Genomic DNA, 24,123 nt, shown 5'->3' on the forward strand with positions numbered 1-24,123 from the left:
ACACACACCGGGGGGCACCGGGGGGCACACGCGGGGCACACCGGGGGGCACACGCGGGGCACCGGGGGACACACATCGGGGGGCACCGGGGGGCACACGCGGGGCACACCGGGGGACACACACCGGGGGGCACACGCGGGGCACCTGGGGACACACACCGGGGCACACGCGGGGCTCACCGGGGGACACACCGGGGACACACCGGGGGACACACCGGGGGACACACCGGGGGGCTCACCGGGGGGCACCGGTAGTAAAATGTAATCATATATATAACGTGTGTGTTTATATAAATAATAATAAAATAATAATAATAATTAATATATGTGTGTGTGTGTGTGTGTGTGTGTGTGTGTGTGTGTGTGTGTCCAGGATCAGCTGCAGCAGAAGATGGTCTGTCCCGGTGTGGTCACGTGTCTCACTGCGGCCCCCAACGGACTCTTCCTCGCCGCCGGAGTCGCTGAGGCCATTTACCTGTGGGAGGTGAGTCCTGGTCCCAGTCCAGACTCTGGTCCTGGTCCCAGTCCACACTCTGGTCCTGGTCCCAGTCCACACTCTGGTCCTGGTCCCAGTCCACACTCTGGTCCTGGTCCCTGTCCACACTCTGGTCCTGGTCCTGGTCCCTGTCCAGACTCTGGTCCTGGTCCCAGTCCAGACTCTGGTCCTGGTCCCAGTCCACACTCTGGTCCTGGTCCCAGTCCACACTCTGGTCCTGGTCCCAGTCCACACTCTGGTCCTGGTCCCAGTCCACACTCTGGGTCCTGGTCCCAGTCCACACTCTGGTCCTGGTCCGAGTCCACACTCTGGTCCTGGTCCCAGTCCAGACTCTGGTCCTGGTCCCTGTCCACACTCTGAATCTGGTCCTGGTCCCAGTCCACACTCTGGTCCTGGTCCCAGTCCAGACTCTGACTCTGGTCCCTGTCCACACTCTGACTCTGGTCCTGGTCCCAGTCCACACTCTGGTCCTGGTCCCTGTCCACACTCTGGTCCTTTCCAGACTTTAATGCCTGCTCTCTGATTGGTCCAGGTGTATAACATCTGTTCTCTGATTGGTCCAGGTGTGTAACATCTGTTCTCTGATTGGTCCAGGTGTGTAACATCTGTTCTCTGATTGGTCCAGGTGTGTAACATCTGCTCTGTGATTGGTCCAGGTGTGTAACATCTGTTCTCTGATTGGTCCATGTGTGTAACATCTGCTCTCTGATTGGTCCAGGTGTGTAACATCTGCTCTCTGATTGGTCCATGTGTGTAACATCTGCTCTCTGATTGGTCCAGGTGTGTAACGTCTGTTCTCTGATTGGTCCAGGTGTGTAACATCTGCTCTCTGATTGGTCCAGGTGTGTAACATCTGCTCTCTGATTGGTCCAGGTGTGTAACATCTGTTCTCTGATTGGTCCAGGTGTGTAACGTCTGTTCTCTGATTGGTCCAGGTGTGTAACATCTGTTCTGTGATTGGTCCAGGTGTGTTAGGTCTGCTCTCTGATTGGTCCAGGTGTGTAACATCTGTTCTCTGATTGGTCCAGGTGTGTAACATCTGTTCTGTGATTGGTCCAGGTGTGTTAGGTCTGCTCTCTGATTGGTCCAGGTGTGTAACATCTGTGCTCTGATTGGTCCAGGTGTGTAACATCTGTTCTGTGATTGGTCCAGGTGTGTAACATCTGTTCTCTGATTGGTCCAGGTGTGTAACATCTGTTCTCTGATTGGTCCAGGTGTGTAACATCTGTTCTGTGATTGGTCCAGGTGTGTTAGGTCTGCTCTCTGATTGGTCCAGGTGTGTAACATCTGTTCTCTGATTGGTCCAGGTGTGTAACACCTGCTCTCTGATTGGTCCAGGTGTGTTAGGTCTGCTCTGTGATTGGTCCAGGTGTGTAACATCTGTTCTCTGATTGGTCCAGGTGTGTAACATCTGCTCTCTGATTGGTCCAGGTGTGTAACATCTGCTCTCTGATTGGTCCAGGTGTGTAACATCTGTTCTCTGATTGGTCCATGTGTGTAACATCTGTTCTCTGATTGGTCCAGGTGTGTTAGGTCTGCTCTCTGATTGGTCCAGGTGTGTAACGTCTGTTCTCTGATTGGTCCAGGTGTGTAACATCTGCTCTCTGATTGGTCCAGGTGTGTAACATCTGTTCTCTGATTGGTCCATGTGTGTAACATCTGTTCTCTGATTGGTCCAGGTGTGTTAGGTCTGCTCTCTGATTGGTCCAGGTGTGTAACATCTGCTCTCTGATTGGTCCAGGTGTGTAACATCTGCTCTGTGATTGGTCCAGGTGTGTAACATCTGCTCTGTGATTGGTCCAGGTGTGTAACATCTGCTCTCTGATTGGTCCAGGTGTGTAACATCCGTTCTCTGATTGGTCCAGGTGTGTAACATCTGTTCTCTGATTGGTCCAGGTGTGTAACATCTGTTCTCTGATTGGTCCAGGTGTGTAACATCTGTTCTCTGATTGGTCCAGGTGTGTAACATCTGTTCTGTGATTGGTCCAGGTGTGTTAGGTCTGCTCTCTGATTGGTCCAGGTGTGTAACATCTGTTCTCTGATTGGTCCAGGTGTGTAACATCTGCTCTGTGATTGGTCCAGGTGTGTAACATCTGTTCTCTGATTGGTCCAGGTGTGTAACATCTGTTCTGTGATTGGTCCAGGTGTGTTAGGTCTGCTCTCTGATTGGTCCAGGTGTGTAACATCTGTTCTGTGATTGGTCCAGGTGTGTAACATCTGTTCTCTGATTGGTCCAGGTGTGTAACATCTGTTCTCTGATTGGTCCAGGTGTGTAACATCTGTTCTCTGATTGGTCCAGGTGTGTAACATCTGTTCTCTGATTGGTCCAGGTGTGTAACATCTGTTCTCTGATTGGTCCAGGTGTGTTAGGTCTGCTCTCTGATTGGTCCAGGTGTGTAACATCTGTTCTCTGATTGGTCCAGGTGTGTAACACCTGCTCTCTGATTGGTCCAGGTGTGTTAGGTCTGCTCTCTGATTGGTCCAGGTGTGTAACATCTGTTCTCTGATTGGTCCAGGTGTGTAACATCTGCTCTCTGATTGTCCAGGTGTGTAACATCTGTTCTCTGATTGGTCCATGTGTGTAACATCTGTTCTCTGATTGGTCCAGGTGTGTTAGGTCTGCTCTCTGATTGGTCCAGGTGTGTAACATCTGTTCTCTGATTGGTCCAGGTGTGTAACGTCTGTTCTCTGATTGGTCCAGGTGTGTTAGGTCTGCTCTCTGATTGGTCCAGGTGTGTAACGTCTGTTCTCTAATTGGTCCAGGTGTGTAACATCTGCTCTCTGATTGGTCCAGGTGTGTAACATCTGTTCTCTGATTGGTCCAGGTGTGTAACATCTGTTCTCTGATTGGTCCAGGTGTGTAACATCTGCTCTCTGATTGGTCCAGGTGTGTAACATCTGTTCTCTGATTGGCCCAGGTGTGTAACATCCGTTCTCTGATTGGTCCAGGTGTGTAACATCCGTTCTCTGATTGGTCCAGGTGTGTAACATCTGTTCTCTGATTGGTCCAGGTGTGTAACGTCTGTTCTCTGATTGGTCCAGGTGTGTAAAATCTGTTCTCTGATTGGTCCAGGTGTGTAACATCTGTTCTCTGATTGGTCCAGGTGTGTAACATCTGTTCTCTGATTGGTCCAGGTGTGTTAGGTCTGCTCTCTGATTGGTCCAGGTGTGTAACATCTGTTCTCTGATTGGTCCAGGTGTGTAACATCTGCTCTGTGATTGGTCCAGGTGTGTAACATCTGCTCTCTGATTGGTCCAGGTGTGTTAGGTCTGTTCTCTGATTCGTCCAGGTGTCCTCAGGTAAGCTGCTGTCCGTCCTCAGTCGTCATTATCAGGACGTCACCTGTCTGAAGTTCACAGACGACAGCAGCCATTTTGTTTCTGGAGGAAAAGACAACATGGCTCTGGTGTGGAGTCTGGGCAGGTACACACACACACACACACACACACACACACACACACACACACACACACACACACACACACACACACACACACACACACACACACACACCCAAAGACACACACACACACACACACACACACACACACACACCCAAAGACACACACACACACACACGCACACATGAACATGTTTTGTATCAAATGAGCTGATTGTGTGTGTGTGTGTGTGTGTGTGTGTGTGTGTGTGTGTGTGTGTGTGTGTGTGTGTGTCTCAGTGTGGTCCAGCTGGATATAAGCCACGCCCCTGAGCCGCGTCACGTCCTGTCCCGCCATTCTCTTCCAATCACAGACCTGCACTGTGGCCTCATGGGAGCTCAGGCCCGAGTGGCCACGGCGTCTTTAGACCAGACCGTCAAGGTGAGAGTTCACCTGTGCAGGTGAGACAGGTAGAGTTTATATCACCTGTGCAGGTGAGACAGGTAGAGTTTATATCACCTGTGCAGGTGAGACAGGTAGAGTTTATATCACCTGTGCAGGTGAGACAGGTAGAGTTTATATCACCTGTGCAGGTGAGACAGGTAGAGTTTATATCACCTGTGCAGGTGAGACAGGTAGAGTTTATATCACCTGTGCAGGTGAGACAGGTAGAGTTTATATCACCTGTGCAGGTGAGACAGGTAGAGTTTATATCACCTGTGCAGGTGAGACAGGTAGAGTTTATATCACCTGTGCAGGTGAGACAGGTAGAGTTTATATCACCTGTGCAGGTGAGACAGGTAGAGTTTATATCACCTGTGCAGGTGAGACAGGTAGAGTTTATATCACCTGTGCAGGTGAGACAGGTGTGTATCTCTGTCTCTCACCTGTCTGTCTCTCACCTGTCTCTCTCCTGTCTGCCTCTCACCTGTCTGTCTCTCACCTGTCTCTCACCTGTCTGTCTCTCTCCTGTCTGTCCTCACCCGTCTGTCTCTCACCCGTCTGTCTCTCACCTGTCTGTCTCTACACCCGTCTGTCTCTCACCTGTCTGTCCCTCACCTGTCTGTCTCTTCCCTGTCTCTCACCCGTCTGTCTCTCACCCGTCTGTCTCTCACCCGTCTGTCTCTCACCTGTCTGTCCCTCACCTGTCTGTCTCTCGCCTGTCTCTCACCTGTCTGTCTCTCACCTGTCTGCCTCTCACCCGTCTGTCTCTCACCTGTCTGTCCCTCACCTGTCTGTCTCTCGCCTGTCTCTCACCTGTCTGTCTCTCACCTGTCTGCCTCTCACCCGTCTGTCTCTCGCCTGTCTCTCTCTCACCTGTCTCTCTCTCACCCGTCTGTCTCTCATCTGTCTGTCTCTCACCTGTCTGTCTCTCACCTGTCTGTCTCTCGCCTGTCTGTCTCTCACCTGTCTGTCTCTCGCCTGTCTCTCACCTGTCTGTCTCTCACCTGTCTCTCACCTGTCTCTCTCTCACCCGTCTGTCTCTCACCTGTCTCTCACCTGTCTCTCTCTCCACCCGTCTGTCTCTCATCTGTCTGTCTCTCGCCTGTCTGTCTCTCACCTGTCTGTCTCTCACCTGTCTGTCTCTCACCCGTCTGTCTCTCACCTGTCTCTCTCTCACCTGTCTATCTCTCACCTGTCTCTCTCTCACCCGTCTGTCTCTCACCTGTCTCTCTCTCACCTGTCTATCTCTCACCTGTCTCTCTCTCACCCGTCTGTCTCTCACCTGTCTATCTCTCACCTGTCTCTCCCTCACCTCTCTGTCTCTCACCTGTCTGTCTCTGACCTGTCTGTCTCTCACCCGTCTGTCTCTCACCTGTCTGACTCTCTCCTGTCTCTCTCTTACCTGTCTGTCTCTCGACTGTCCTCTCTCTCACCTGTCTGTCTCTCACCTGTCTCTCTCTCACCCGTCTGTCTCTCACCCGTCTGTCTCTCACCTGTCCGTCTCTCACCTGTCTCTCACCTCTCTGTCTCTCTCCTGTCTCTCTCTCACCTGTCTTTCTCTCACCTGTCTGTCTCTCACACCTGTCTCTCACCTCTCTGTCTCTCTCCTGTCTCTCTCTCACCTGTCTCTCTCTCACCTGTCTCTCTCTCACCTGTCTGTCTCTCTCCTGTCTGTCTCTCAGCTGTCTCTCTCTCACCTGTCTCTCACCTGTCTGTCTCTCACCTGTCTGTCTCTCACCCGTCTGTCTCTCTCCTGTCTGTCTCTCACCTGTCTGTCTCTCACCTGTCTGTCTCTCACCTGTCTCCTGTCTGTCTCTCACCTGTCTGTCTCTCACCTGTCTGTCTCTCACCTGTCTCCTGTCTGTCTCTCACCTGTCTGTCTCTCACCTGTCTGTCTCTCACCTCTCTGTCTCTCTCTCACCTGTCTCTCTCTCACCTGTCTCACCTGTCTGTCTCTCACCTGTCTGTCTCTCACCTGTCCGTCTCTCACCTGTCCGTCTCTCACCTGTCTGTCTCTCACCTGTCTGTCTCTCACCTCTCTGTCTCTCTCTCACCTGTCTCTCTCTCACCTGTCTCACCTGTCTGTCTCTCACCTGTCTGTCTCTCACCTGTCCGTCTCTCACCTGTCTCTCACCTGTCTGTCTCTCACCCGTCTGTCTCTCACCTGTCTGTCTCTCACCCTGTCTCTCACCTGTCTGTCTCTCACCTGTCTCTCTCTCACCTGTCTGTCTGTCTCTCACCTGTCTCTCTCTCACCTGTCTCTCTCACCTGTCTTGTCTCTCACCTGTCTCTCTCTCACCTGTCTCTCTCACCTGTCTTGTCTCTCACCTGTCTGTCTCTCTCACCTGTCTTGTCTCTCACCTGTCTTGTCTCTCACCTGTCTGTCTCTCTCACCTGTCTCTCTCACCTGTCTTGTCTCTCACCCGTCTGTCTCTCACCTGTCTGTCTCTCCAGGTGTGGGAGTTGTCCTCAGGTGAGCTGCTGCTGTCCGTCCTGTTTGACGTGGAGATCATGTCCGTGACCTTTGACCCCTGCGAGTATTTCCTGTTCTGTGGAGGAAGTGACGGAAACATTTTCCAGGTGTCTCTGTGCAGCCAGGTGAGTGTTCCTCTGCAAACTACAGACTACAAACTACAGACTACAAACTACAGACTACAGACTACAAACTACAGACTACAGGCTACAAACTACAGACTACAGGCTACAAACTACAGACTACAAACTACAGACTACAGGCTACAAACTACAGACTACAAACTACAGACTACAGGCTACAAACTACAGACTAAAAGCTACAAGCTACAGACTACAGGCTACAAACTACAGGCTACAAACTACAGGCTACAAACTACAGACTACAGGCTACAAACTACAGGCTACAAACTACAGACTACAGGCTACAAACTACAGACTAAAAACTACAGACTACAAACTACAGACTACAGACTACAGGCTACAAACTACAGACTACAGGCTACAAACTACAGACTACAGGCTACAAACTACAGACTACAGGCTACAGACTACAGGCTACAAACTACAGACTAAAAACTACAGACTACAAACTACAGACTACAGGCTACAAACTACAGACTACAGGCTACAAACTACAGACTACAAACTACAAACTACAGGCTACAGACTGCAGGCTACAAACTACAAACTACAGACTACAAACTACAGACTACAAACTACAGACTAAAGACTACAGTCTACTGATTACAAACTACAGATTACAAACTACAAACTACAGATTACAAACTACAGACTACAAACTACAGACTACAAACTACAGGCTACAGACTACAGGCTACAAACTACAGACTACAGGCTACAAACTACAGGCTACAAACTACAGACCACAAACTACAGGCTACAGACCACAAACTACAGGCTACAAACTACAGGCTACAGACTGCAGGCTACAGGCTACAAAATACAGACTACAAACTACAGGCTACAAACTACAGGCTACAAACTACAGACTACAAACTACAGACTACAAACTACAGACTACAAACTACTACAAACTACAGACTACAAACTACTACAGACTACAGGCTACAGACCACAAACTACAAACTACAGACTACAGGCTACAGACTACAAACTACAGACTAGAAACTATAGACTACAAGCTACTACAGACTACAAACTACAGGCTACAAACTACAGACTACAAACTACAGGCTACAAACTACAGACTACAGACTATAAACTACAGACTACAAACTACAGACTACAAACTACAGACTACAAACTACCACAAACTACAGACTACCACAAACTACAGACTACCACAAACTATAGACTTCAAACTACAGACCACAAACTAAAGACTACAAACTACACACTACAGACTACAAACTACAGGCTACAGACTGCAGGCTATAAACTACAGACTACAGACTACAAACTACCACAAACTACAGACTACCACAAACTACAGGCTACAAACTACAGACTACAGACTATAAACTACAGACTACAAACTACAGACTACAAACTACCACAAACTACAGACTACAAACTACAGGCTACAGACTACAGGCTACAAACTACAGACTACAGGCTACAAACTACAGGCTACAAACTACAGACCACAAACTACAGGCTACAGACCACAAACTACAGGCTACAAACTACAGGCTACAGACTGCAGGCTACAGGCTACAAAATACAGACTACAAACTACAGGCTACAAACTACAGGCTACAAACTACAGACTACAAACTACAGACTACAAACTACAGACTACAAACTACTACAAACTACAGACTACAAACTACTACAGACTACAGGCTACAGACCACAAACTACAAACTACAGACTACAGGCTACAGACTACAAACTACAGACTAGAAACTATAGACTACAAGCTACTACAGACTACAAACTACAGGCTACAAACTACAGACTACAAACTACAGGCTACAAACTACAGACTACAGACTATAAACTACAGACTACAAACTACAGACTACAAACTACAGACTACAAACTACCACAAACTACAGACTACCACAAACTACAGACTACCACAAACTATAGACTTCAAACTACAGACCACAAACTAAAGACTACAAACTACACACTACAGACTACAAACTACAGGCTACAGACTGCAGGCTATAAACTACAGACTACAGACTACAAACTACCACAAACTACAGACTACCACAAACTACAGGCTACAAACTACAGACTACAGACTATAAACTACAGACTACAAACTACAGACTACAAACTACCACAAACTACAGACTACCACAAACTATAGACTTCAAACTACAGACTATAAACTACACACTACAAACTACAACTACAAACTACAAACTACAGACTACAAAGATGGACAGAGACAGAAAGTGTAATAATGTAATATTAATAACAATAATATTATATTAATATATTAATATAGTATTATTACATTAAAAACAGAATATAAATGTTATAATAAGAGACAGTGTAATAATATAATAACATAATATTAATATATTAATATTATGTTATTAGTGTAATAATATTAATATATTAATATTATTACACTAATAACATAATATAAATGTTATAATAAGAGACAGTATTATATAATAACATAATATTAATATAAATAATAACGTTGTAATGTTCCAAACGTGTCGTGTGCAGAGCCTCAGTCGGGACAAATCGTTTCAGTCCGACAACGATGGAAACCAGGTCTTCAAAGGACACAGGTGAGACCAGCACCCGGGTCCAGACCAGCACCCGGGTCCTGGGTCTGGACCCGGGTCCAAAACCAGGACCCGGGTCCAAAACCATGACCCGGGTCCAGACCAGCACCCGGGTCCAGACCAGGACCCGGGTCCAGACCCCTCCTCAGGTCTGAACGTCCTCAGCTGTTAAACACACACACACATACACACACACACACAGACACACACACACACACACACACACAGACACACACACACACACACACACACACACACACACACACACAGACACACACACACACACACAGACACACACACACACACACACAGACACACACACACACAGACACACACACACACACACACACACACACACACACAGACACACACACACACACACACACACACACACACAGACACACACACACACACACACACACACACACACACACACACACACACACACACACAGACACACACACACACACACACACAGACACACACACACACACACACAGACACACACACACACAGACACACACACACACACACACACACACACACACAGACACACACACACACACACACACACACACACAGACACACACACACACACACACACACACAGACACACACACACACAGACACACACACACACAGACACACACACACACACACACAGACACACACACACACACACACACACACACACACACAGACACACACACACACAGACACACACACACACACACACACACAGACACACACACACACACACACAGACACACACACACACACACACACACACACACACACAGACACACACACACACAGACACACACACACACACACACACACACACAGACACACACACACACACACACACACACAGACACACACACACACAGACACACACACACACAGACACACACACACACACACACAGACACACACACACACACACACACACACACACACACAGACACACACACACACAGACACACACACACACACAGACACACACACACACACACACACACACACACAGACACACACACACACACACACACACACACACACACACAGACACACACACACACAGACACACACACACACACACACACACACACACAGACACACACACACACACACACAGACACACACACACACAGACACACACACACACAGACACACACACACACAGACACACACACACACACACAGATTCTCCTTTTTCTCTGTATTTTGTTTTTGATCACAGATTTGAAACAGTATGAGTGATGATTATAATAATAATAACTTTATTAATCACAGTGAAGACTCTAACGTGGTCCTCTGGTGCCTCAGGAACCTGGTGACGTGTCTCTCCGTGTCCCTGGACGGGACGCTGCTCCTCTCCGGGTCTCACGATGAGACGGTTCGACTCTGGGACGTCCAGAGCAAACAGAGCGTCCGCTGCCTCGCCCACAAAGGTAGGCCCCGCCCACAAAGGTAGGCCCCGCCCACACATGACATCATCGACCAAACAGACCAGTCAGAGTGGGACCAGGTGCCCTCCAGAGATTAGTCACCCCCTCAGAGCTGCGTGACCATGACGTCTCGTTCCACCGTCTCATTATGAACGAGGCGCGGAGCGGCGGAAGGAGACGCGGAGCGCTCTAAAGCGCTCGTGCTGCGGCGACAGCACATGAAGAAGAAACGCCTCGCCGTGATCATGACGGCACTTTGTAATTAACCAAATCCTCTGAGATCTGAAGGCGTCCTCACTTCAGACGGACTGTGAGACGCTAATCCCTGCTCTGCCGGGACTCGGACTCACGGCCTCGTGGTCCCGTGGTCGCGTGCTTGTTCCCCGCCCCGTCACGTTTTCCTGCAGCTGACGCTGATCACAAAGAGTGAGACTGCTGAATGACTGTTAAAGCTCCGTGACGAAAGCTCGTCAGCTGCTTGGCGTCCAGAGGAACCACGATGATGATGATGTCACCAAACGCCACCTTCATTATTCAGCTTCTGTTGAGACGGAGACGCCCCAGAGAGGAAGCTGTAAAGTGGCGTTCCCCCTTTCTATTCTGCGTGTAACGAGCGTCTTTGGGGGAACTCTGCGTGCACACGGTGACTCTGCGTGCACACGGTGACACGTGTGCACGTCAGGTGTGCAGGTGGAGCTGTGAAGCCACACAACAGCACCCAGAGCTGGTGCATGCTGGGAAACGTCCTCCTCCTTCTCTCCCTAACAGCGGAGAAGCAGGACGCCGTCCAGCGTGACAGGGATCTGCAGCACGGTCTGCAGCCTCCCACCGCCTCGGCTCCACCCAGGACACTTGAACGTCCCACTGATGGAAACAGTCCCACGTGTTTGTTGTTGTTTACCGTGAGACACGGACGCCACGAGAGCCAGGGTTAGGGTTAACGCAACACAGTGTTGCGTTCAGGTTCCTGTGTTGCGTTCAGATTCCTGTGTTGCGTTCAGGTTCCTGTGTTGCGTTCAGGTTCCTGTGTTGCGTTCAGGTTCCTGTGATGCGTTCAGGTTCCTGTGTTGTGTTGAGGTTCCTGTGATGCGTTCAGGTGCAGGTGTTGCGTTCAGGTTCCTGTGTTGCGTTCAGGTGCAGGTGATGCGTTCAGATTCCTGTGTTGCGTTCAGGTTCCTGTGATGCGTTAAGGTGTAGGTGTTGCGTTTAGGTTCCTGTGTTGCGTTCAGGTGCAGGTGTTGCGTTCAGGTTCCTGTGATGCGTTCAGGTTCCTGTGATGCGTTCAGGTTCCTGTGTTGCGTTCAGGTTCCTGTGTTGCGTTGAGGTTCCTGTGATGCGTTCAGGTGCAGGTGTTGCGTTCAGGTTCCTGTGTTGCGTTCAGGTGCAGGTGTTGCGTTCAGGTTCCTGTGATGCGTTCAGGTTCCTGTGATGCGTTCAGGTTCTTGTGTTGCGTTCAGGTTCCTGTGATGCGTTCAGATTCCTGTGTTGCGTTGAGGTTCCTGTGATGCGTTCAAGTTCCTGTGATGCGTTCAGATTCCTGTGTTGCGTTGAGGTTCCTGTGATGCGTTCAGGTGCAGGTGTTGCGTACAGGTTCCTGTGTTGCGTTCAGGTTCCTGTGTTGCGTTCAGGTTCCTGTGATGCGTTCAAGTTCCAGTGATGCGTTCAGGTGCAGGTGTTGCGTTCAGGTTCCTGTGATGCGTTCAGGTGCAGGTGTTGCGATCAGGTTCCTGTGTTGCGTTTAGGTTCCTGTGTTGCGTTGAGGTTCCTGTGCTGCGTTCAGGTTCCTGTGTTGCGTTGAGGTTCCTGTGATGCGTTCAGGTTCCTGTGATGCGTTCAGATTCCTGTGCTGCGTTCAGGTTCCTGTGATGCGTTAAGGTGTAGGTGTTGCGTTCAGGTTCCTGTGTTGCGTTGAGGTTCCTGTGATGCGTTAAGGTGTAGGTGTTGCGTCCAGGTTCCTGTGTTGCGTTCAGGTTCCTGTGTTGCGTTCAGGTTCCTGTGATGCGTTCAGGTTCCTGTGTTGCGTTCAGGTTCCTGTGTTGCGTTCAGGTTCCTGTGATGCGTTCAGGTGCAGGTGTTGCGTTCAGGTTCCTGTGATGCGTTCAGGTGCAGGTGTTGCATTCAGGTTCCTGTATTGCGTTGAGGTTCCTGTGATGCGTTCAGGTTCCTGTGATGCGTTCAGGTTCCTGTGTTGCGTTCAGGTTCCTGTGTTGCGTTCAGGTTCCTGTGATGCGTTCAGGTGCAGGTGTTGCGTTCAGGTTCCTGTGATGCGTTCAGGTGCAGGTGTTGCATTCAGGTTCCTGTGTTGCGTTGAGGTTCCTGTGATGCGTTCAGGTGCAGGTGTTGCATTCAGGTTCCTGTGATGCGTTCAGGTTCCTGTGTTGCGTTCAGGTTCCTGTGTTGCGTTCAGGTTCCTGTGATGCATTCAGGTTCCTGTGTTGCGTTCAGGTGCCCGTGGTGCGTTCAGGTGCCCGTGGTGCGTTCAGGTGCCCGTGGTGCGTTCAGGTGCCTGTGGTGCGTTCAGGTGCCCGTGGTGCGTTCAGGTGCCTGTGGTGCGTTCAGGTGCCCGTGGTGCGTTCAGGTGCCCGTGGTGCGTTCAGGTGCCCGTGGTGCGTTCAGGTGCCCGTGGTGCGTTCAGGTGCCCGTGGTACGTTCAGGTGCCCGTGGTGCGTTCAGGTGCCCGTGGTACGTTCAGGTGCCTGTGGTGCGTTCAGGTGCCTGTGGTGCGTTCAGGTGCCTGTGGTACGTTCAGGTGCCTGTGGTGCGTTCAGGTGCCTGTGGTGCGTTCAGGTGCCTGTGGTGCGTTCAGGTGCCTGTGGTGCGTTCAGGTGCAGGGCGTTGCCTCAGTGACTCAGCGTTGGTCCGTTTCAGCAGCTGGAGCCAAACAACGACCGATGTTTGTGACGCAGAAAAAGAGCTGAGGGAACAGCTGAGGGAACAGCTGAGGGAACAACTGAGGGAACAGCTGAGGGAACAGCTGAGGGAACAACTGAGGGAACAACTGAGGGAACAGCTGAGGGAACAGCTGAGGGAACAACTGAGGGAACAGCTGAGGGAACAACTGAGGGAACAGCTGAGGGAACAGCTGAGGGAACAACTGAGGGAACAGCTGAGGGAACAGCTGAGGGAACAACTGAGGGAACAGCTGAGGGAACAGCTGAGGGAACAGCTGAGGGAACAGCTGAGGGAACAGCTGAGGGAACAGCTGAGGGAACAGCTGTGCGTTCACGCGTTCGTTCTCAGCGCGGCGTTCGTTCTCAGGGTGGCGTTCGTTCTCAGCGTGGCGTTCGTTCTCAGCGCGGCGTTCGTTCTCAGCGCGGCGTTCGCTCTCAGCGTGGCGTTCGTTCTCAGGGTGGCGTTCGTTCTCAGTGTGACGTTCGTTCTCAGCGCGGCGTTCGCTCTCAGCGCGGCGTTCGTTCTCAGCGCGGCGTTCGTTCTCAGCGCGGCGTTCGTTCTCAGCGCGGCGTTCGTTCTCAGCGCGGCGTTCGTTCTCAGCGTGGCGTTCGCTCTCAGCGTGGCGTTCGTTCTCAGGGTGGCGTTTGTTCTCAGCGCGGCGTTCGTTCTCAGCGCGGCGTTCGTTCTCAGCGCGGCGTTCGTTCTCAGCGTGGCGTTCGTTCTCAGCGCGGCATTCGTTCTCAGCGTGGCGTCCGTTCTCAGCGTGGCGTTCAGTCGCATGTTCTCGATGTCACGGCTGAAGAGAAGATTTACAGAAACAACCAATCAGAATCTTTCGTTCTGCAAAATAAAAGCACCAATAATCGACTTCCTGTCCGTCTGTTCAGGTCCCGTGACGAACGCCGTCATCATGGCGGCTCCGGCGAACATGTTCCTGCCCGACAGTCGCCCCGCCGTCCCTCTGCCGCGCTTCAGCCGACACCTGCACGCCTCCGAGGGCGGCGAGTCTGGAGAGGTGTGCGTGCGCCTGGGCCTCCACGCTCAGGTGAGTCCGCAGGGACGCCATGTTCACAGCACTTTATTGTGAAAACAGGAAGCTGAGAGCTTTATTTTGAAATGTTCTGTGTTTCAGGAGGAAGAAGAGTCGTACCTGCAGAAAGCTGAGAGGCTGAACGCCCTGATGAACGCCGTGACCGACAAGGTGAGAGGGGGCGGGGCCTCAGGTTAACCAGTATAAACCAGTTTAAACCGGTTTATACTGGTTTAAACTGGTTTATACTGGTTTAAACTGGTTTAAACTGGTTTATACTGGTTTACACTGGTTTAAACTGGTTTAAACTGGTTTAAACTGGTTTATACTGGTTTACACTGGTTTATACTGGTTTATACTGGTTTATACTGGTTTATACTGGTTTATACTGGTTTATACTGGTTTATACTGGTTTATACTGGTTTAAACTGGTTTATACTGGTTTAAACTGGTTTAAACTGGTTTATACTGGTTTATACTGGTTTATACTGGTTACACTGGTTTATACTGGTTTATACTGGTTTAAACTGGTTTATACTGGTTTAAACTGGTTTAAACTGGTTTATACTGGTTTATACTGGTTTATACTGGTTACACTGGTTTATACTGGTTTATACTGGTTTACACTGGTTTAAACTGGTTTATACTGGTTTATACTGGTTTATACTGGTTACACTGGTTTATACTGGTTTATACTGGTTTACACTGGTTTAAACTGGTTTATACTGGTTTATACTGGTTTATACTGGTTTATATTGGTTTAAACTGGTTTAAACTGCTTTATACTGGTTTATACTGGTTTATACTGGTTTATACTGGTTTATACTGGTTTATACAGGTTTAAACTGGTTTAAACTGGTTTAAACTGGTTCAAACTGGTTTAAACTGCTTTATACTGGTTTAAACTGGTCTAAACTGGTTTATACTGGTTTATACTGGTTTACACTGGTTTATACTGGTTTACACTGGTTTAAACTGGTTTATACTGGTTTATACTGTTTTAAACTGGTTTATACTGGTTTAAACTGGTTTATACTGGTTTATACTGGTTACACTGGTTTATACTGGTTTATACTGGTTTACACTGGTTTAAACTGGTTTATACTGGTTTATACTGGTTTATACTGGTTTATATTGGTTTAAACTGGTTTAAACTGGTTCAAACTGGTTTAAACTGCTTTATACTGGTTTAAACTGGTCTAAACTGGTTTATACTGGTTTATACTGGTTTACACTGGTTTATACTGGTTTATACTGGTTTACACTGGTTTAAACTGGTTTATACTGGTTTATACTGTTTTAAACTGGTTTATACTGGTTTAAACTGGTTTATACTGGTTTATACTGGTTTAAACTGGTCTAAACTGGTTTATACTGGTTTATACTGGTTTAAACTGGTTTATACTGGTTTATACTGGTTTAAACTGGTTTAAACTGGTTTATACTGGTTTATACTGGTTTATACTGGTTTAAACTGGTTTAAACTGGTTTATACTGGTTTATACTGGTTTAAACTGGTTTAAACTGGTTTATACTGGTTTATACTGGTTTATACTGGTTACACTGGTTTATACTGGTTTATACTGGTTTATACTGGTTACACTGGTTTAAACTGGTTTATACTGGTTTAAACTGGTTTAAACTGGTTTATATTGGTTTATACTGGTTTATACTGGTTTAAACTGGTTTATACTGGTTTATACTGGTTTATACTGGTTTATATTGGTTTAAACTGGTTTAAACTGGTTCAAACTGGTTTAAACTGCTTTATACTGGTTTAAACTGGTCTAAACTGGTTTATACTGGTTTATACTGGTTTACACTGGTTTATACTGGTTTATACTGGTTTACACTGGTTTAAACTGGTTTATACTGGTTTATACTGGTTTATACTGGTTACACTGGTTTATACTGGTTTATACTGGTTTACACTGGTTTAAACTGGTTTATACTGGTTTATACTGGTTTATACTGGTTTATATTGGTTTAAACTGGTTTAAACTGGTTCAAACTGGTTTAAACTGCTTTATACTGGTTTAAACTGGTCTAAACTGGTTTATACTGGTTTATACTGGTTTACACTGGTTTATACTGGTTTATACTGGTTTACACTGGTTTAAACTGGTTTATACTGGTTTATACTGTTTTAAACTGGTTTATACTGGTTTAAACTGGTTTATACTGGTTTATACTGGTTTAAACTGGTTTATACTGGTTTAAACTGGTCTAAACTGGTTTATACTGGTTTATACTGGTTTAAACTGGTTTATACTGGTTTATACTGGTTTAAACTGGTTTAAACTGGTTTATACTGGTTTATACTGGTTTATACTGGTTTAAACTGGTTTAAACTGGTTTAAACTGGTTTATACTGGTTTATACTGGTTTATACTGGTTTAAACTGCTTTATACTGGTTTAAACTGCTTTATACTGGTTTAAACTGGTCTAAACTGGTTTATACTGGTTTATACTGGTTTAAACTGGTTTATACTGGTTTAAATTGCTTTATACTGGTTTAAACTGGTTTATACTGGTTTATACTGGTTTATGCTGGTTTAAACTGCTTTATACTGGTTTAAACTGGTCTAAACTGGTTTATACTGGTTTATACTGGTTTAAACTGCTTTATACTGGTTTAAACTGGTTTATACTGGTTTAAACTGGTTTAAACTGGTTTATACTGGTTTATACTGGTTTATACTGGTTTAAACTGGTTTAAACTGGTTTAAACTGGTTTATACTGGTTTATACTGGTTTATACTGGTTTAAACTGGTTTATATTGGTTTAAACTGGTTTAAACTGGTTCAAACTGGTTTAAACTGCTTTATACTGGTTTAAACTGGTCTAAACTGGTTTATACTGGTTTATACTGGTTTACACTGGTTTATACTGGTTTACACTGGTTTAAACTGGTTTATACTGGTTTATACTGTTTTAAACTGGTTTATACTGGTTTAAACTGGTTTATACTGGTTTATACTGGTTTAAACTGGTTTATACTGGTTTATACTGGTTTAAACTGGTCTAAACTGGTTTATACTGGTTTATACTGGTTTAAACTGGTTTATACTGGTTTATACTGGTTTATACTGGTTTATACTGGTTTATACTGGTTTAAACTGCTTTATACTGGTTTAAACTGGTTTAAACTGGTTTATACTGGTTTATACTGGTTTATACTGGTTTAAACTGCTTTATACTGGTTTAAACTGGTTTAAACTGGTTTATATTGGTTTAAACTGGTTTATACTGGTTTATACTGGTTTATACTGGTTTATACTGGTTTAAACTGCTTTATACTGGTTTAAACTGGTTTAAACTGGTTTATACTGGTTTATACTGGTTTATACTGGTTTAAACTGGGTTACACTGGTTTAAACTGGTTTATACTGGTTTATACTGGTTTATACTGGTTTATACTGGTTTATACTGGTTTAAACCGGTTTAAACTGGTTTATACTGGTTTATACTGGTTTAAACTGGTTTATACTGGTTTATACTGGTTTAAACTGGTTTATACTGGTTACACTGGTTTATACTGGTTTAAACTGGGTTACACTGGTTTAAACTGGTTTATACTGGTTTATACTGGTTTAAACTGGGTTACACTGGTTTAAACTGGTTTATACTGGTTTATACTGGTTTATATTGGTTTATACTGGTTTATACTGGTTTATACTGGTTTAAACTTGTTTATACTCGTTTAAACTGGTTTTTACTGGTAAATACTGGTTTAAACTGGTTTATACTGGTTTATACTGGTTTAAACTGGTTTAAACTTGTTTATACTCGTTTAAACTGGTTTTTACTGGTTAATACTGGTTTAAACTGGTTTATACTGGTTTATACTGGTTTAAACTGGTTTATACTGGTTTATACTGGTTTATACTGGTTTTTACTGGTAAATACTGGTTTAAACTGGTTTATACTGGTTTATACTGGTTTATATTGGTTTATACTGGTTTATACTGGTTTTTACTGGTAAATACTGGTTTAAACTGGTTTAAACTGGTTTATACTCGTTTAAACTGGTTTAAACTGGTTTAAACTGGTTTAAACTGGTTTAAACTGGTTTACACTGGTTTAAACTGGTTTATACTGGTTTATACTGGTTTAAACTGGGTTACACTGGTTTAAACTGGTTTATACTGGTTTATACTGGTTTATATTGGTTTATACTGGTTTATACTGGTTTATACTGGTTTAAACTTGTTTATACTCGTTTAAACTGGTTTTTACTGGTAAATACTGGTTTAAACTGGTTTATACTGGTTTATACTGGTTTAAACTGGTTTAAACTTGTTTATACTCGTTTAAACTGGTTTTTACTGGTTAATACTGGTTTAAACTGGTTTATACTGGTTTATACTGGTTTAAACTGGTTTATACTGGTTTATACTGGTTTATACTGGTTTTTACTGGTTTATACTGGTTTAAACTGGTTTAAACTGGTTTATACTCGTTTAAACTGGTTTTTACTGGTTTATACTGGGTTAAACTGGTTTAAACTGGTTAATACTGGTTTTTACTGGTAAATACTGGTTTAAACTGGTTTAAACTGGTTTATACTCGTTTAAACTGGTTTTTACTGGTTTATACTGGTTTATACTGGTTTAAACTGGTTTAAACTTGTTTATACTCGTTTAAACTGGTTTTTACTGGTTAATACTGGTTTAAACTGGTTTATACTGGTTTATACTGGTTTAAACTGGTTTAAACTGGTTTATACTCGTTTAAACTGGTTTTTACTGGTTTATACTGGTTTATACTGGTTTAAACTGGTTTAAACTTGTTTATACTCGTTTAAACTGGTTTTTACTGGTTAATACTGGTTTAAACTGGTTTATACTGGTTTATACTGGTTTAAACTGGTTTATACTGGTTTAAACTGGGTTACACTGGTTTAAACTGGTTTATACTGGTTTATACTGGTAAATACTGGTTTATACTGGTTTATACTGGTTTATACTGGTTTAAACTGGGTTACACTGGTTTAAACTGATTTAAACTGGTTTATACTGGTTTATATTGGTTTATACTGGTTTATACTGGTTTATACTGGTTTATACTCGTTTAAACTGGTTTTTACTGGTAAATACTGGTTTATACTGGTTTATACTGGTTTATACTGGTTTAAACTGGTTTATACTGGTTTATACTGGTTTAAACTGGTTTTTACTGGTTAATACTGGTTTAAACTGGTTTATACTGGTTAATACTGGTTTAAACTTGTTTATACTGGTTTATACTCGTTTAAACTGGTTTTTACTGGTTAATACTGGTTTATACTGGTTTATACTGGTTTATACTGGTTTATACTGGTTTAAACTGGTTTATACTGGTTTATACTGGTTTAAACTGGTTTTTACTGGTTAATACTGGTTTAAACTTGTTTATACTGGTTTCAACTAGTTTATACTGGTTTATACTGGTTTAAACTGGGTTAAACTGGTGCATACTGGTTTATACTGGTTTAAACTGGGTTAAACTGGTTTATACTGGTTTATACTGGTTTATACTGGTTTATACTGGTTTATACTGGTTGATACTGGTTTATACTGGTTTAAACCGGCATATACTGGTTTATACTGGTTTATACTGGTTACACTGGTTTATACTGGTTTATATTGGTTTAAACTGGTTTATACTGGTTTGTACTGGTTTATACTGGTTTAAACTGGTTTATACTGGTTACACTGGTTTATACTGGTTTAAACCGGCTTATACTGGTTCTTACTGGTTTATACTGTTTTATACTGGTTTATATTTGTTTAAACTGGTTTATACTGGTTACACTGGTTTAAACTGGTCTAAACTGGTTTATACTGGTTTATACTGGTTTAAACTGGGTTAAACTGATTTAAACTGGTTTATATTGGTTTACATTGGTTTATACTGGTTTCAACTAGTTTATACTGGTTTATACTGGTTTAAACTGGGTTAAACTGGTGCATACTGGTTTATACTGGTTTAAACTGGGTTAAACTGGTTTATACTGGTTTATACTGGTTTATACTGGTTTATACTGGTTTATACTGGTTGATACTGGTTTATACTGGTTTAAACCGGCATATACTGGTTTATACTGGTTTATACTGGTTACACTGGTTTATACTGGTTTATATTGGTTTAAACTGGTTTATACTGGTTTGTACTGGTTTATACTGGTTTATATTGGTTTAAACTGGTTTATACTGGTTACACTGGTTTATACTGGTTTAAACCGGCTTATACTGGTTCTTACTGGTTTATACTGTTTTATACTGGTTTATATTTGTTTAAACTGGTTTATACTGGTTTATACTGGTTTAAACTGGGTTAAACTGATTTAAACTGGTTTATATTGGTTTACATTGGTTTATACTGGTTTAAACTAGTTTATACTGGTTTATACTGGTTTAAACTGGTTTATACTGGTTTATATTGGTTTACATTGGTTTATACTGGTTTAAACTAGTTTATACTGGTTTATACTGGTTTAAACTGGTTTATACTGGTTTATATTGGTTTACATTGGTTTAAATGGGTTTAAACTGGTTTATACTGGTTTAAACTGGGTTAAACTGGTTTATACTGGTTTATATTGGTTTAAACTGGTTTAAACTGGTGCATACCGGTTTATACTGGTTTAAACTGGGTTAAACTGGTTTACACTGGGTTAAACTGGTTTATACTGGTTTAAACTGGTTTATATTGGTTTAAACTGGTTTATAATTGTTTATACTGGTTTAAACTGGTTTATATTGGTTTAAACTGTTTTACACTGGTTTAAACTGGTTTATATTGGTTTAAACTGGTTTATACTGGTTTATACTGGTTTATACTGGTTTATACTGGTTGATACTAGTTTATACTGGTTTAAACCGGCATATACTGGTTTATACTGGTTTATACTGGTTTATACTGGTTTATACTGGTTTAAACTGGTTTAAATTGGTCTAAACTGATTTAAACTGGTTTAAACTGGTTTATATTGGTTTATACTGGTTTAAACTGGTTTATACTGGTTTATACTGGTTTAAACCGGCATATACTGGTTTATACTGGTTTATACTGGTTTATACTGGTTTATACTGCTTTAAACTGGTTTACACTGGTTTATACTGGTTTATACTGGTTTATACAGGTTACACTGGTTTATACTGGTTTATACTGGTTTATACTGGTTTATACTGGTTTATACTAGTTTATACTGGTTTAAACTGGTTTACACTGGTTTATACTTGTTTATACTGGTTTATATTGGTTTATACTGGTTTATACTGGTTTAAACTGGTTTAAACTGGTTTATACTACTTTAAACTGGTTTATACTGGTTTAAACTGGTTTAAACTTGTTTATACTGGTTTATATTGGTTTATACTGGTTTATATTGGTTTAAACTGGTTTATACTGGTTTAAACTGGTTTAAACTGATTTATACTGGTTTATACTGGTTTAAACTGGTTTATATTGGTTTAAACTGGTTTATATTGGTTTAAACTGGTTTATATTGGTTTACACTGGTTTATACTGGTTTATACTGGTTTAAACTGGTTTATACTGGTTTATATTGGTTTAAACTGGTTTATATTGGTTTATACTGGTTTAAACCGGTTTAAACTGGTTTATACTGGTTTAAACTGGTTTATATTGGTTTAAACTGGTTTATACAGGTTTAAACTGGTTTAAACTGGTTTATACTACTTTAAACTGGTTTATACTGGTTTATACTGGTTTAAACTTGTTTATACTGGTTTATATTGGTTTAAACTGGTTTAAACTTGTTTATACTGGTTTATATTGGTTTATACTGGTTTATACTGGTTTAAACTGGTTTAAACTTGTTTATACTGGTTTATATTGGTTTATACTGGTTTATATTGGTTTAAACTGGTTTATACTGGTTTAAACTGGTTTAAACTGATTTATACTGGTTCATACTGGTTTATTCTGGTTTATATTGGTTTAAACTGTTTTATATTGGTTTAAACTGGTTTAAACTTGTTTATACTGGTTTATATTGGTTTATACTGGTTTATACAGGTTTAAACTGGTTTATACTGGTTTACACTGGTTTATACAGGTTTAAACTGGTTTATACTGGTTTATACTGGTTTAAACTGGTTTAAACTGATTTATACTGGTTTATATTGGTTTAAACTGGTTTATATTGGGTTAAACTGGTTTAAACTTGTTTATACTGGTTTATATTGGTTTATATTGGTTTAAACTGGTTTAAACCAATATAAACCAGTTTAAACTGGTTTATATTGGTTTATATTGGTTTAAACTGGTTTAAACTGGGTTAAACTGGTTTAAACTTGTTTGTAATTGTTTATTCTGGTTTAAATTGGTTTATATTGGTTTAAACTGGTTTATACTGGTTTAAACTGGTTTATATTGGTTTATACTGGTTTATACTGGTTTAAACTGGTTTGTAATTGTTTATTCTGGTTTAAATTGGTTTATATTGGTTTAAACTGGTTTATACTGGTTTAAACTGGTTTATATTGGTTTATACTGGTTTATACTGTTTTATACTGGTTTAAACTTGTTTAAACTAGTTTATACTGGTTTAAACTGGTTCATATTGGTTTAAACTGGTTTATACTGGTTTAAACTGGTTTATATTGGTTTAAACTGGTTTATACTGGTTTAAACTTGTTTATATTGGTTTAAACTGGTTTATACTGGTTTAAACTGGTTTATATTGGTTTAAACTGGTTTATACTGGTTTAAACTGGTTCATATTGGTTTAAACTGGTTTATACTGGTTTAAACTGGTTTATATTGGTTTAAACTGGTTTATACTGGTTTAAACTTGTTTATATTGGTTTAAACTGGTTTATACTGGTTTAAACTTGTTTATATTGGTTTAAACTGGTTTATATTGGTTTAAACTGGTTTATACTGGTTTAAATTGGTTTATATTGGTTTAAACTGGTTAATACTGGTTTATACTAGTTTATATTGGTTTAAACTGGTTTATACTGGTTTATATTGGTTTGAACCAGTGTTAACCAGTATGAACCAGTGTAACCGGTTTAACCGTGTCTCTGTTGCAGTCGGTGTTCGGTGACGGTGAAAACACGAAGGTCCGAGTTTCTGAACTGGAGGAAGAAGTTCAGACTCTGAAGAAAGTGAATAAAGATCTTTACGACTTCTCCAGCCAGCTGCTCACCAAACACACTTAGACACACACAAACACACACACACACACACAAACACACACA

General features: G+C 43.1%; 1 protein-coding gene across 1 annotated transcript in view; it reads left to right on the forward strand.

Annotated features, from left to right (window-relative positions):
- The window catches only part of wdr18 (WD repeat domain 18), a 24,740-nt gene extending 617 nt beyond the window's left edge, over window positions 1–24,123 (forward strand). Inside the window, exons 2-10 of the mRNA XM_083911603.1 lie at window positions 373–483; window positions 3,786–3,919; window positions 4,176–4,317; window positions 6,775–6,918; window positions 9,472–9,536; window positions 10,863–10,987; window positions 14,764–14,921; window positions 15,009–15,077; window positions 23,956–24,123. Coding sequence (XP_083767729.1) covers window positions 373–483; window positions 3,786–3,919; window positions 4,176–4,317; window positions 6,775–6,918; window positions 9,472–9,536; window positions 10,863–10,987; window positions 14,764–14,921; window positions 15,009–15,077; window positions 23,956–24,084 — 1,077 coding nt within the window. The 3' untranslated portion in view covers window positions 24,085–24,123. The remainder of the gene's footprint in view (window positions 1–372; window positions 484–3,785; window positions 3,920–4,175; window positions 4,318–6,774; window positions 6,919–9,471; window positions 9,537–10,862; window positions 10,988–14,763; window positions 14,922–15,008; window positions 15,078–23,955) is intronic.

The sequence above is a fragment of the Echiichthys vipera genome (genome assembly GCF_963691815.1).
Source record: "Echiichthys vipera genome assembly, chromosome: 3".
In the NCBI taxonomy this organism is placed as follows: Eukaryota; Metazoa; Chordata; class Actinopteri; order Perciformes; family Trachinidae; genus Echiichthys; species Echiichthys vipera.